The sequence below is a fragment of the Eublepharis macularius genome, chromosome 2 (genome assembly GCF_028583425.1).
Source record: "Eublepharis macularius isolate TG4126 chromosome 2, MPM_Emac_v1.0, whole genome shotgun sequence".
Lineage (NCBI taxonomy): Eukaryota > Metazoa > Chordata > Lepidosauria > Squamata > Eublepharidae > Eublepharis > Eublepharis macularius.
Window position 1 is genome coordinate 125,383,981 of NC_072791.1, and position 12,747 is coordinate 125,396,727.

At 46.4% G+C, this 12,747-nt stretch overlaps 1 protein-coding gene across 2 annotated transcripts in view; it reads left to right on the forward strand.

Annotated features, from left to right (window-relative positions):
* PDE3B (phosphodiesterase 3B) overlaps positions 1-12,747 on the forward strand; it is a 177,838-nt gene that overhangs the window by 87,891 nt on the left and 77,200 nt on the right. For both annotated transcript variants that reach the window (XM_054971440.1, XM_054971441.1), the window contains exon 4: positions 1,043-1,185. In XM_054971440.1, the coding sequence (XP_054827415.1) occupies positions 1,043-1,185 (143 nt within the window). The remainder of the gene's footprint in view (positions 1-1,042; positions 1,186-12,747) is intronic.

A 12,747-nucleotide genomic window follows, 5' to 3' on the forward strand; every position in this document is an offset into this window, starting at 1 on the left:
GTTAATGCAAATCAGCATGTGAACTTCATCCTTCCATTTCTGTGAGGTTTTTTTTAGTTCTTGTTGCTTCCTTATGGTTTCCAGGTCACAATGCTGCAGTGACAGCAAAAGCCACAAATGGTAGATTTTCTTTGTCAGTTCTGAACTCTATGCCTAGCAGTTCAGTGCGTTCTTGTCTCTTATTCCCCAATTGTGCAAACTTCCTCTGCCTCCCCACTTCCTAATAGTACACAGTTTTATTCCTACTTTCCAGATTTGCTCCAATTTTACTTTTTCTTTAGCTCTTCATTTCTTCAATTTATTGCTTCCTGCTTCTCCTTTTCTTTAGCCAACCTCTCTCTTGACCAGCTAATCTAGTACTTCTTCCTCTATCCCCTCTATAGCAGATGATCTCTAGAATGAAACAATGTGAAGCTTCTTCAGAGCCCTCTCTCTGATTAATTCCTTCTTGCATGAATTCCCTATATTCTTTGTCTTCTTCAACCCCCTTCTTCTTTCCACCCCCCTTTCTCACAGTTTCTGTTTCTCATTTTGTTGTCTAATTTGCAACCCTTTCTTCAACCTCTTTGACTCTGTGCTTCTTGTCCCTTAACTTTCCTATATTTCAGGACATCCTCCCAATCACCAGCCTGCCTCAGAATGAGTTTTTAATTGCTGTCAAACTGTTAGCTTTCCTTTGTCTGATAGAAGCTAGGCTGAAGCTGTTTAATTCCCTGCGAAAGTGAACATTCTATGCCCCTATATCAGTTTAAGCAGTCAATTTAAGAGACTTTACTATCACATGCAAAATACAATATAGATTTATTGCATTTATCATGCTCCACTAAACAGCTTAGTGCACCAATATAAATATTAAAAAGATTTAAATGCTTGTTTACATAGCTATTGAATGCTAATAAGATTGGGCAGTTGTAAGCATAGCAAATTCAAACTAAATAATTCAAATATTGAGAAAGATTGTGTCCTGGTGTAGAAATAATAAGCAGAGCTTATGTAACTACTTTCTGTAAGACAATGTAACAATAATTAATTTGTTCAACAGGGACTAAGTAGCCGAAATAGTTTACCAACTCCACAGTTAAGGCGAAATTCAGGAGCCTCAGGCTTTCCTCTCATTGAACACTCATCCACTAGATGGGAACGCAATAATGGCAAAAGATCACATCATGAACATAATTCTTCAAGGTAAATAAGTATCTTTTCAGAACAGAATTCATATTACTGTCCACATCATGAATTTGTTAACAACCCAAATTTAAAATTGAATTGCATTCTAGTTAGAAGGAAATGTTTTAGATAAAGTGTTTTGAAATCAATTAATCATGTATGTTGACATTGCTTTGTACATCTCTGATATGATACTTTGACATGTGATTAATACTGATGGCAAATCTTAATTGTGTCTGTCACTAATACCAAACCACAAGTGTTGATGGAAATTGTTATTAAGTTTGTAGCTGATTCTCAATATAGTCACAACTTATACAATAGGAAGATAAGATTTTGGTGTATAGCATTACTCAGAGAATCTCTGTCTTTCTTGTCATTTCAACTAGGTGCTTCTCAGTTATACGACTCTACTTAGCTGGAAGTTACAAATAGTGAGATTAATAGGGAGAGTTCTGATAACTGACTTATTGATTAAATTAAAGTGTATTATGAAGTCAAAATTGTTGGGAAAGAATATTGAAACAGTATTGTTCAGAGGAGTTAGCTACACTATTACCAATTCACTGTTCAGGCGGGCACAGAAATTCTGGCTGAGAAGAAGCTATTAATTGAGAAGATTCTTCTTTCAGGGACTGAATGATGATCGTTGTTGTTCTTCTGTGCAGCCCCACATTGGGGACTGCGCAGGCGCAGGCCAGCCGCGGAAAAGATTTTTCTAGCTTTTAGAGATGTGAAGGGGACGTTCGGATCCACCGTGCATGCGCGCCGGTGTTCCCGCCAATTTTGAATGTATATATATCCGAACGTCCCCGGCATTCCCTCAGTTCCTTTTTCGCCGCTGTTCGAAAAGGTTCTTGTTCTAGCGTACTTGTTTTCTCTCAGCCTCTCTTCAGAGTTTTCTTCGTCGTGAATTGTGCTGTACGATATTTCCTGTATTACATCTGGCGGAAAATATCGTTCAAAATGTCTCAGACAGCCTTATTTTAAAAATGTCTGAAGTGCAGCACGAAGATGACTCATTCGGATGGCCGTGAGCTCTGTCTCATCTGCCTGGGCGAGGGGCATATTGTGGAGCATTGTGCGGTGTGTATGGCCTTTACCCCGAAAACGAGAAGCGATCGGAAGGCCAGGCTCCAGGCTTTCCTGTGGGATGCCAACCTTCTCCCCCACAAGCCATTGGGGTCGTCGGGAGACAAGCCCCGCTCCGCTGCTCCTTCGCCGGTGCCGTCTCGGAAATTGCCGGAGCCGCTCCCCTTGGAACCGACGGGGCAACCCGTTCTGGAGGGCCGATCTGACTCCGGTTCTGTGGATCGCCCTTCTAGCCGGAAGGCTAAGAAGCGCTCCTCGTCGAAATCGTCTTCGAAGCCATCGTCAAAGACTTCGGCCGCCGAGGCTTCTTCGGAGCCCCCATCTAAAAAGGCCAAGTCCAAGTCGAAGACCAAGGATCGTGTCCCATCTCCGACCCTGACTGTCCAACCCGGTTCGCCATCCAGGCCGGTTCTGATTGACGACGACGTGGTGAGTCTCCATACCCCATCGCCTCCTTGTACGCCTCCTCCAGCACTATCGGAGGACTACGTACCATTCCCACCTCTCTCGGAGCCATATCAGTCGTTTGAACGTTCCCTGCCATCCACTCCAGCGCCATCTGAGGTCTCCGTTCCGGTGCAGTCTGCCTCATCGGTTCCGGCGCCATTCCGCTGGCCTGCTCAGATGCCCGCTCCTCTACCTCCATGGCAACCTGTCCCTGGATTGGGGAACATGACCACTTGGCAGGATTTTGTGGCTTGGATTCAGCAGTCCATTCCCGTCCTGCAATATCCATCGGCTCCGTTGTCTTCTGCTCCAGCTCCGTCGACCATGCAACCTGCACCTGCTCCTCCTGCGGCTAGAGTGCAACTTCATCCCTCGGTTCCCAGGCCTTGCCCATCGGCTCCGGCCGGACGCCCAGCTTCGGTTCCGATGCAGACCCCGGTGAAATTTTCAGATTCCGAGGATGAAGAGGGCCTGGCATCCCCGTCCGATTACTCCTCGGATGTGGCTTCTGATCCTTCCCCGGATGACACCGTAGGGGAGCTCCGTTCGTCGTCCCCAAATGACGACTACAGAATGTTCGCCGAGCAGATGGTCCGGATGGCCACTGCGCTGGAGATAGATGTTGCCTCAACGACCTCCAAGCCTAAAAGCAAGCTGCTGGAGGCGTTGTATTCGGGATCCCCCGCCTCGGTGGCGTTCCCTCCTGTGGAGGACTTTGTAGATAATGCTCTTGCGCTCTGGCAGACCCCGGCATCCCTGCGGCCAATGGCAAAGAAGGTCGAAAGGTACTATCGCCTGAAACAGGAGGACTGTCCGTACCTTTTCACTCACCCTAAGCCCTCTTCCATCGTGGCGGAGGAAGGTGAGGCTCGGTTCCAATACGGTTCCTCTTTGGCTCCGGCAGACCGGGAGGGCAGGAAACTGGATGGCATGGGCAGGAAGCTTTACTCATCCGCTTCCTTGGGATTCCGCATAGCAAATTTCCAAGCTATAATGGGGTCCTACAATTTGTTCTTGTGGAAAAGGCTGTCCTCTTACCTTTCCGACCTCCCGGAGGATCGTCGCCACCTGGTCAAGGCCCTCTAAGCTGAGGCTATGAAGCTGTCGAAGCAGCAGATGACAGCGGGCAAGGACGCCGCCGACTCTGCAGCACGAGCAATGGCAACTTCGGTGGTCCTGCGTCGGCATGCCTGGCTCCGGTCCACGGCCCTGCCACCGGAGAAAAAGGCGAAGGTGGAGGATTTCCCGTTTGAGGGGCCCCAGCTCTTCTCAGAAAAGACAGATGAGTCCCTCTCACTGATGAAGAAGAACCAGCTAACGGCCAAGTCCCTGGGTGTCGCTCCTTCGGCACAGCCGTCAGGCCCGAGGTATCATTACGGTTGGTTCCGATCCTACCAGACCCCTTACCAGCCATACCAACAACGTCAAGGACGTTTCTTCTCGGGTCAGTCCTATGGCCACTGATCCTACTCGACCCAGCAGCGCCATTCTTCCAGGCACTCCGGCCGGTCTAAGGGGAGACAGCAGCCCCCCTCACCTAAACCCTCGACCTCCGTGCAGAAGCCTTCTGTCTTCTGACTAAGCCTGGACGCTCCCCAGTTGGCTTCCAAGGACACTGTCGTTACTGCCCGTTTCTTGGACAGGCTTCGGCCTTTTTTGCCCTGTTGGCAACTTGTTACCTCTGACGCTTGGGTCCTGTCTATTGTGGCCCATGGTTACAGATTATCTTTTTCTGATGCACCTCCCCTTTCGCCCCCTCCCCGTTGTTCTCCATGTTGGAATGTTGTTTTACACAATAATGTTATGGAGTTGGTGAACAAAGGTGCTGTCCGGGTGGTCAATGTCGCTACTTCCCCTTGGGGATTCTATTCGAGATACTTTCTCGTAGATAAGAAAGATGGAGGGTCCCGGCCCATTTTGGACCTTAGGGGCCTTAACAGTTATTTAAAGGTTGAGAAATTCCGGATGTTGACCCTAACAAGGGTCATAGAGCTCTTGGAAGCGTGCGTCTGGCTGGCTATTTTAGACTTGAAAGACGCTTACTTCCACATCTCCATCTTTGAGGGCCACAGAAGGTATCTGCGGTTTGTCTATGGGGATTCTGTCTGTGAGTATACAATGTTGCCTTTTGGGCTGGCCTCTGCACCCAGGATTTTCACGAAGTGCATGGCCGCTGTGGTGGCATATCTACGATCCAGGGGATGCTTTATCTACCCCTACCTGGATGACTGGCTCCTGGTGGGACCCTCAGCTGACTCTCTCCGGGACCATATTGCCCTCACCTTGTCCGTACTAGCTAAGTTGGGCTTGGTGGTTAATTGGGTTAAGTCTGTCTTGACTCCGGGCACAGCCATAAGATTTATAGGGGTCCATCTTGACTTGCCACGAGGAAGGGCCTACTTACCCCCGGATCGGTTGAACAGGCTTTCTTCCCTAGCCCGTCATTTCATGCACAACCGGTTTCAAACTGCCCTCCTAATTCAAACATTGCTAGGCCTTATGGCCTCCTCCACAGGGGTGGTTTTTTTCGCACGCCTGTGCATGAGGCCTCTGCAAAACTGGTTCATCCGGAGGTTCAACCCCCTCACTATGGGCCAGTATCAAAAGTTCTCCATCCCCAGGGTGATACAGCGGTCCTTGGTCTGGTGGACTGTCCCTGAGAACTTGTCCAAAGGTTGTCCTTTTGGCCCTTTCCTGGCAGAGGTCCCCGTCTTTACTGATGCCTCCAACTTGGGATGGGGAGGGCGCTGTGGGCAGCTGTCAGCCCAAGGCATCTGATCCCCGACTGAGGCAAACATGCACATTAACCTCTTAGAGCTTAGGGCGATCCATTATTCCCTTGCTTCTTTTACAGATGTCATTCGGAACAAGAGGGTTCAGGTCCTGTCGGACAATACCACGGCCTGCTATTACCTCAACAAGCAGGGAGGAACGGTCTCACTCAAGGGAAGCAGCGACTCTCTGGAAATGGGCCATTGTCAACAACGTCCTTCCCAGGGCCGTTCACATTGCCGGGGAGCTCAACACCGCAGCAGACACACTGAGCAGGGTGTTTCTGCCTCAACACAAGTGGTCCCTCAACAGGGCTTACCTCCACCTAGTCTTCCACTCATCGACCTCTTTGCCACGGCCCACAACAAGCAGGCCCCGCTCTTCTGCTCCCGGGCCGGAATTGGCCGTCGCTCGCTAGGGGATGCCTTTCAGATACCCTGGTCCCCAGGGCTCTTTTATGCCTTCCCGCCCTTCCCGCTCATGCACAAGGTCCTCTTCAGGGTCAGGGCCTTCAACACCCACTGTATCCTGATTGCCCCTCAGTGGCCTCGCCAGGATTGGTTCCCTCTCTTACTCTCCCTTTCACAGGGACGATGCCTAGCGCTGCCTCCTGCCACGGACCTATTGATGAGGGATGGGGTCAGGCACCACAATGTGGCAGTTCTGAGCCTGGCTGCCTGGCTCCTGTGCGCTCCGGAGTAGGCCTCTCCTCAGAGGTTCTTAAGGTCATTCTGAATGCCCGGAAGCAATCAACCAGACTATCCTACCAGAGGAAGTGGTCACGTTTTTCCAGGTGGTTAGCTCCCAGGGGGGCTTCTCCCTTTGATTGTCCCTTACCTATCATTCTGGACTACCTCCTGGACTTGTGCTCACAGGGTCTTGCCTTCTCGAGCATTAAGGTACACATGGCTGCGATCTCTGCTTTCCATGAGCAGATTGATGGGAAGACCGTTTTTACGCACTGGCTTTCCAAGCAGTTCCTGAAGGGCCTGTTCAAGACCTTCCCTCCAAGGGCCCCGCCGAGGGAGTCTCAGTGGAGTCTGTCCCTGGTGCTCTCCCAGCTGATGCTCCGGCCCTTTGAGCCCCTGTCCACCTGTCCCTTGCCTTTATTCACACAGAAGGTATCCTTTCTGGTGGCAGTCACGTCATCTAGACGGGTTGGGGAATTGTCTGCTCTGAGGTGTGACCCTCCCTTCCTGCAGTTTTTCCCTGGTATGGTCATGCTCCACACTAGCATGGAATTTCTGCCCAAGGTGGTCTCCAAATTTCACCTACAGCAAAAGGTGGTCCTCCCTTCCTTTTTTCCGACACCCTTGTCCCCAGGGGAACAGACGCTACACACATTGGATGTGAAACGTGCTTTATTGTTTTATTTACATCGCACCAAATGTTTTAGGAAATCTCCTGCTCTGTTTTTGTGTTACTCTGGCCCTCACAAGGGCTCGCCTGCTTCTGCCCAATCCATCTCTTGTTGGATTGTGTCTACAATTAAACTTTGTTATCAGCAAGCTGGAGTCCAGTGCCCCTTGTTGGTTACCGCTCATTCTACTCGAGCGCAAGCTGCTTCTGCTGCCTTCCTGCGAGGAGTGCCGCTCCGGGACGTCTGTCAAGCTGCAACGTGGTCCACTGCAGACACTTTCATCAAACATTATTCTGTGGACGTGAATGCACGGCGTGAATCAAGTAGACACTCACACCCGCCCCCATTGGTGAGATGCTAGTTATTCTCCCAATGTGGGGCTGCACAGAAGGACGATGACGATAAACAGGGTTTCTCACCTGTAACTGTTGATCGTCGAGTCTCTTCTGTGCAGACACACATTCCCTCCCACCTACCCCGCTGTGAGTGCTTGGTTAACTAAGTTGGTTCTCCGGCGGCTCAGGTGAACTGAGGGAATGCCAGGGACGTTCGGATATATATACATTCAAAATTGGCGGGAACACCGGCGCGCATGCGTGGTGGATCCGAACGTCCCCTTCACATCTCTAAAAGCTAGAAAAATCTTTTCCGCGGCTGGCCTGCGCCTGCGCAGTCCCCAATGTGTGTCTGCACAGAAGAGACTTGACGATCAACAGTTACAGGTGAGAAACCCTGTTTTTTCCTATGATCACAAACAACAGATATGCAAAATTCTCAATTTCTTGTGACTTTTAGTTTGGATTCCAAGCCCTGTTTCCATGTGAGCCCCTCTTTGTCCATTGCAGAGGTGGTCCTCCACTGTGGACTGTGTTGCTCTAGCAACTTACCCATGTCATCTGCCTTGAGTGTAAATAAGAAAGGTGGATTATTAATAAAGTAAGTAAATAAATAAATACCAGGTAGACACTTTTTGGCTCATGAAAAAATATTGGTCTTACATGAGTGGAAGTATGTAGTCTTGAAAGAACATGCTCTGCAGCAGAGGACCACCACCACAATGAGTAAAGGTGCAGCTCAAGCAGAAACAAAGCTTAGGATTCAAGCCTTTATATATATATATATATATATAAGTTCTGACACAAAAATACTTTGGGAAGTCCATGTTGGGAAGTGCATTGTTGTGACTGAGGAGTTGTTCAAGGTTGGGGGCCATTTGTGGGCAACAAAATGTTTGCCTTCCAATGCCTGTGAGACAGTATTATCATTGTCCAGCAACATACAGTAGTATCATTGTCCAGCATAGGCTGCAGGTCATTAATGATGTGTTGAACTGGTTTGAACTGGGAGCTGTATGTGACTACCAGTGGTGTTCTGTTTCTATTTTGTAGTGAACCATGACACTGTGACAGCATAAGTTTTGATGCTCCAGTACAAATGGCAATTTGTCCCTAGCCTTAAGAACCAAATGCTCTGTACAAAAGAAACTATTTTTTCAGCACTGAACAACTAAAAACAGTAGGTTTCAGGGGCTGTCCTGTTTAACAAGAGAGTCTTCCCATCTTCTAACAAGATACAAATATATGTTATATGATATATCATATGATTAAATGTAAATGTTGATAGACTCATTGTTTTGTATCCTATCCCATACCAAGACAGTTTTTTTTAAAAAATTACATCATAAGGGCTACCTTTGTCATCTATGTAGCCTGCCTGATTCTCTGGTTATGACCAGATATAGCAGGGAGAGTGCTCAGCTGCACTTTGGTGCTGTTTTTGCAAAGTGGATTCTTTTGTGGTCCCTCTGAGGTAAACCAACTGTTGATGCTAGTGTTTTTGTGAGTTTATTATCTTACAGGTAGATATCTGAAGCAAAGGGATAATGAGTGGAAATTTTAAATATCACACAGGATATACATTTAGAGAGCATAAGCAGTAGTTTCACTTTTATGTTTATTACTATACAGTCAGTCAATCTTTATTATTGCCCAGAAGCCACACATAAGCAGGGAGAACTATATTATTAAATTAACATTTGTTTTCTTACCCCAGAAAATAAAACATCTGACTTTGAAAACCTGAATGTTTTAACATGTATATTAACATTTGAGTTGTGGATATATTTTCAATCTTTCAACCAGAAGATGGCATAGTTTAGCAATATAGCTGCCTGTTCATAGTTAGTTATCAAAAGTGAAAAGCAGAGCTAGATAATGCAGATAAACTAGCTAAACTACAGTTTTAGAGCCTCACAAAAAAGAAAAAAATAGACAATATACAAATAAGAAATTTTTCATATGTGGGGCTGCTGCTACCACTGGTTCACATCTTGTCTCACCTCTTTGTCGCAACTGCTTCTATCACTGCTTCTGTCACAACTGCTTCTATCTAGAGGGTCTCAGTGGAGAGAGGGAATAGGGTTACAACAAGATCCTCCTCCTCTTCACTGACCTCTGCTTCCCATCACTCTTGAGCTGTATCAGCTACAACATTCTTGGCCTTCTTCTGGACTTTATTTAAACAAACCAGTGGAATGTCACACCCTTTTGACCTGAGAAGGAACTGGATCCATTTGTTTTGGATAGAGTGGAGTTGGCATTTGTCAAGCAGGTTAAGAGCTTGGGAATGTTTATGGACTCATCCTTGCTGTTTCACTGCTTATGTGGTGGCCAAGAGTGCCTTCTGTCAACTGTCCATGATCCAGCAACTCTCCTTTTTTAGACTCAACTGACCTGGAAATGCTAATCCATGCTTTGGTAACCTCATAGTTAGATTATTCTAACACACTTTATGTTTGGCTGCCCGTGAAGAAAACCCAGAAATTACAGCTGGTTCAGAAAGTGGCAATCTGATTACAGGAGCTGGCTGACAGTAACACATCTCATCTATTCTAAAACAGCTACGTTTGTTGTCAGTTGTTTCAGAGTTCAATTCAAGGTTCTGGCTAGGACCTTTAAAGTCCTTCACCACCTAGGAGCCACATATCTGAAGAAATGTTTCTCCCCATATGCCCACCCCCCCATACAACAATTACGGTTTTCCAGTTGCCACATTTGATTGTTCTTCTGCTTAAGGTTGGCCATTTGGAGACTACTGGAACCACTGTTGAATACTATCAGCCTCTCTCTCATTGTGGTACAGACTCCCTTGAGGAGGTGACTTTAGACATGTTCATGAGGTGCTGTAAGGTTGTTTATTTTATTTTTGAGGACTTTTAATGGGGATTTCATATTTTCTTGTGGGTGTTAATAAGTTTTTATTGTATTTCATATACTTTTAATTCTGGAATTGTAAGCCATCAAGCAACAAGGGAAATGCAGCATACAAATATTTAAATAAATAAATAATTTTCCCAATTTTAAATATCTTACAGTAGTAGCAGTGGCTGGAAAAAGTGTAAGCAGATGATAACCAATGCAAATACACGAATATACGTATTTCACATGTCCTGAGAATTAACTGTTGGCACTAAAAACAAGTTCTGGAAATATGAGGCTCGCATTAAGCCTTTCAGGTGAAACCAGCCTGTTTTAAGAACTTACCTCTGGGGGATTATGTTAACTAAAACCAATGCTTTTTTCCTTTAAAAAGTTGCCAGTACTCACAATGTTCTCCCCTCTCAGCCTCAAGTCCCAAATGCCCAATAGGTGTTGGTACTCTTTAAATAGGTGCCAGCACTCCATACCTGCTCATACCTTTTGAAAAAAATGTCCTGACTAAAACTGTAGAGAAAGGAGTTTGTCTTTTTAGCCATTAATGATAATAATTACTAATTAATAATAGGTTGTTCATCAACAGTCTTCCTGTGCAGTCCCACATGGGACTGTGCATGCACAGGCCTGCCGATTTCAGAGATTTTATAGCTCAGTACTACCAAGGGGCGCCCTGCCTCTCTGCACGCATGCACAGCCATTCTTTCCTGCCAAAAACGGTGTCTAAGAGGCGGGGCACCCCAACATACCCTCAGTTCCTCTTTTGCCACCGATGAGAGAGGTTCATAGCTCTTCTGCTCATGAAATCTTTCGACAATGTCAGAAACAGCGCTCTTCAAACAGTGTGTCTCCTGTGACAGAAAGATGACTAAGTCTGATGGCCATTCGAGCTGCCTTTATTGCTTGAGTGAGACCACAATACGCAGACTTGTAAGCATTGTCGAGCCTTCACCTCGAAGGCCAGATCTGAGCGGGCGGGTAGGCTGCAAGTTTCCCTGTGGAAACGTGCTATGGAAGCGACGGACCCACTGGCTAAGGCACGATCTTCTGCCTCGCCCGGTTCCACTACCCGACCTGGTCCCACTTCAACCGGCTCTAAAACACCGCGTTCCCACTCATCTCCACCCCATTTGGAGCCTAGACTGCCGCCGCACTCGACCCCGAAGTGCCTCGGAACCGATCCCTACCATTTCGGGTATGATACCATCAGGCTCGAAGACACCTCGGAGTCGAATGCCTTCAACGTCGACTTCGGTCATCTCTTCCCCTCAAGTCTGATGGGATGATGCTCCTTCGCGAGCCTCTGGTTCCAAGACTCCCCGAAGTGAAGCGCCGTCAGCTCCAATTACCATCTTGGACGACGTTCACCGCAACATCATGGAGACTCTACTTTGGTTCCGACACCACTGGAGCCGACATCAGTTCTGGAACCGATCCGCTCTGACCTTAAGAAGAGAAAAAAGAGGAAGCATCAATCATCTAAACATGATTAAGCTATTCTGGAAAGTGTCCTCTCGGCTCCAAATCCTCCTGAACGATCAGAGGACATCAGTTCCAAACCCCTCAGAAAGAAGTAAAGGGGATTAGGGGATCATCAATCACCCCACAGTGCCCCTCACTCCAAGAGGAGCCATGAGTAGGACGTCATTCTTGTGGACACACCTCCCACCCCATCAGGACGTCCTAGATCACTGTCCCGTGGTTCCTGGTCCTCTCGATCATCTCAGGAATGCAGAGGGTGTTCCAGATACAGGATGAGCCCCTACTCTTATAGAAGCTATTCAAGAAAATGTCACCTACCTAATGAAAAGATCTCTCTAATTTGCCTGTTTGGAAGGAACCCTGCCTGCTCTTCTGCAATGAACTTGACTAACCAGTCCTTTAATCTCTCCGCCAAACTTTTTGCAAAAATTTTGTAATCATTATTTAACAATGAAATAGGACGATAGTTCTTGACATTACTAAAATCTTGATTTTCTTTTGGTATCAATGATATGTTGGCCTCATTCCAAGACTCTGGTATCTTTTGTTGTTTTAAAATTTCATTCATTACCACTTTCAAAAAAGGTGCCAGTTCATTTTCCAATAATTTGTAGAACCTAGCCGTAATTCCATCTGGGCCTGGTGCCTTCCCTAACTTAGTCGTCCGAATAGCCTCTTTTATTTCCATCTCCGTTATTTCTGCATTCAACTTTTCCTTCCATTTTCCTGATAATATTGGTAAATTGATCTTGTTCAAATATTGATCAATAGATCCAGAGGAGTTAGCCGTGTTAGTCTGTAGTAGCAAAATCAAAAAGATTCCAGTAGCACCTTTAAGACTAACCAATTTTATTTTATTGTAGCATAAGCTTTCGAGAATCAAGTTCTCTTCATCAGATGCCTGATCCGAACTGGTCGGAACTTGATCAATAGTGTCCAAATTCACTTCTTTTCTTTGATACAGTTTTGCATAATACTTAAAAAAAGCTCTACTAATAGCCAATTGATCTGTTAACGTCTTGCCATCTTCTTGAATCTTAGTTATTACTTTTTCCCCTCTTTTCTTTTTCAGTTGCCACGCTAAATATTTCCCAGGTTTATTCGCACCTTCAAATGACTTTTGATTCAATTTTTTCAGTTCCCACTCTAATTCTTTATTATTCATTACTCTCAGCTGTTCTTGCAAAATTTTTATTTCTTGATACAGCTTCTTCT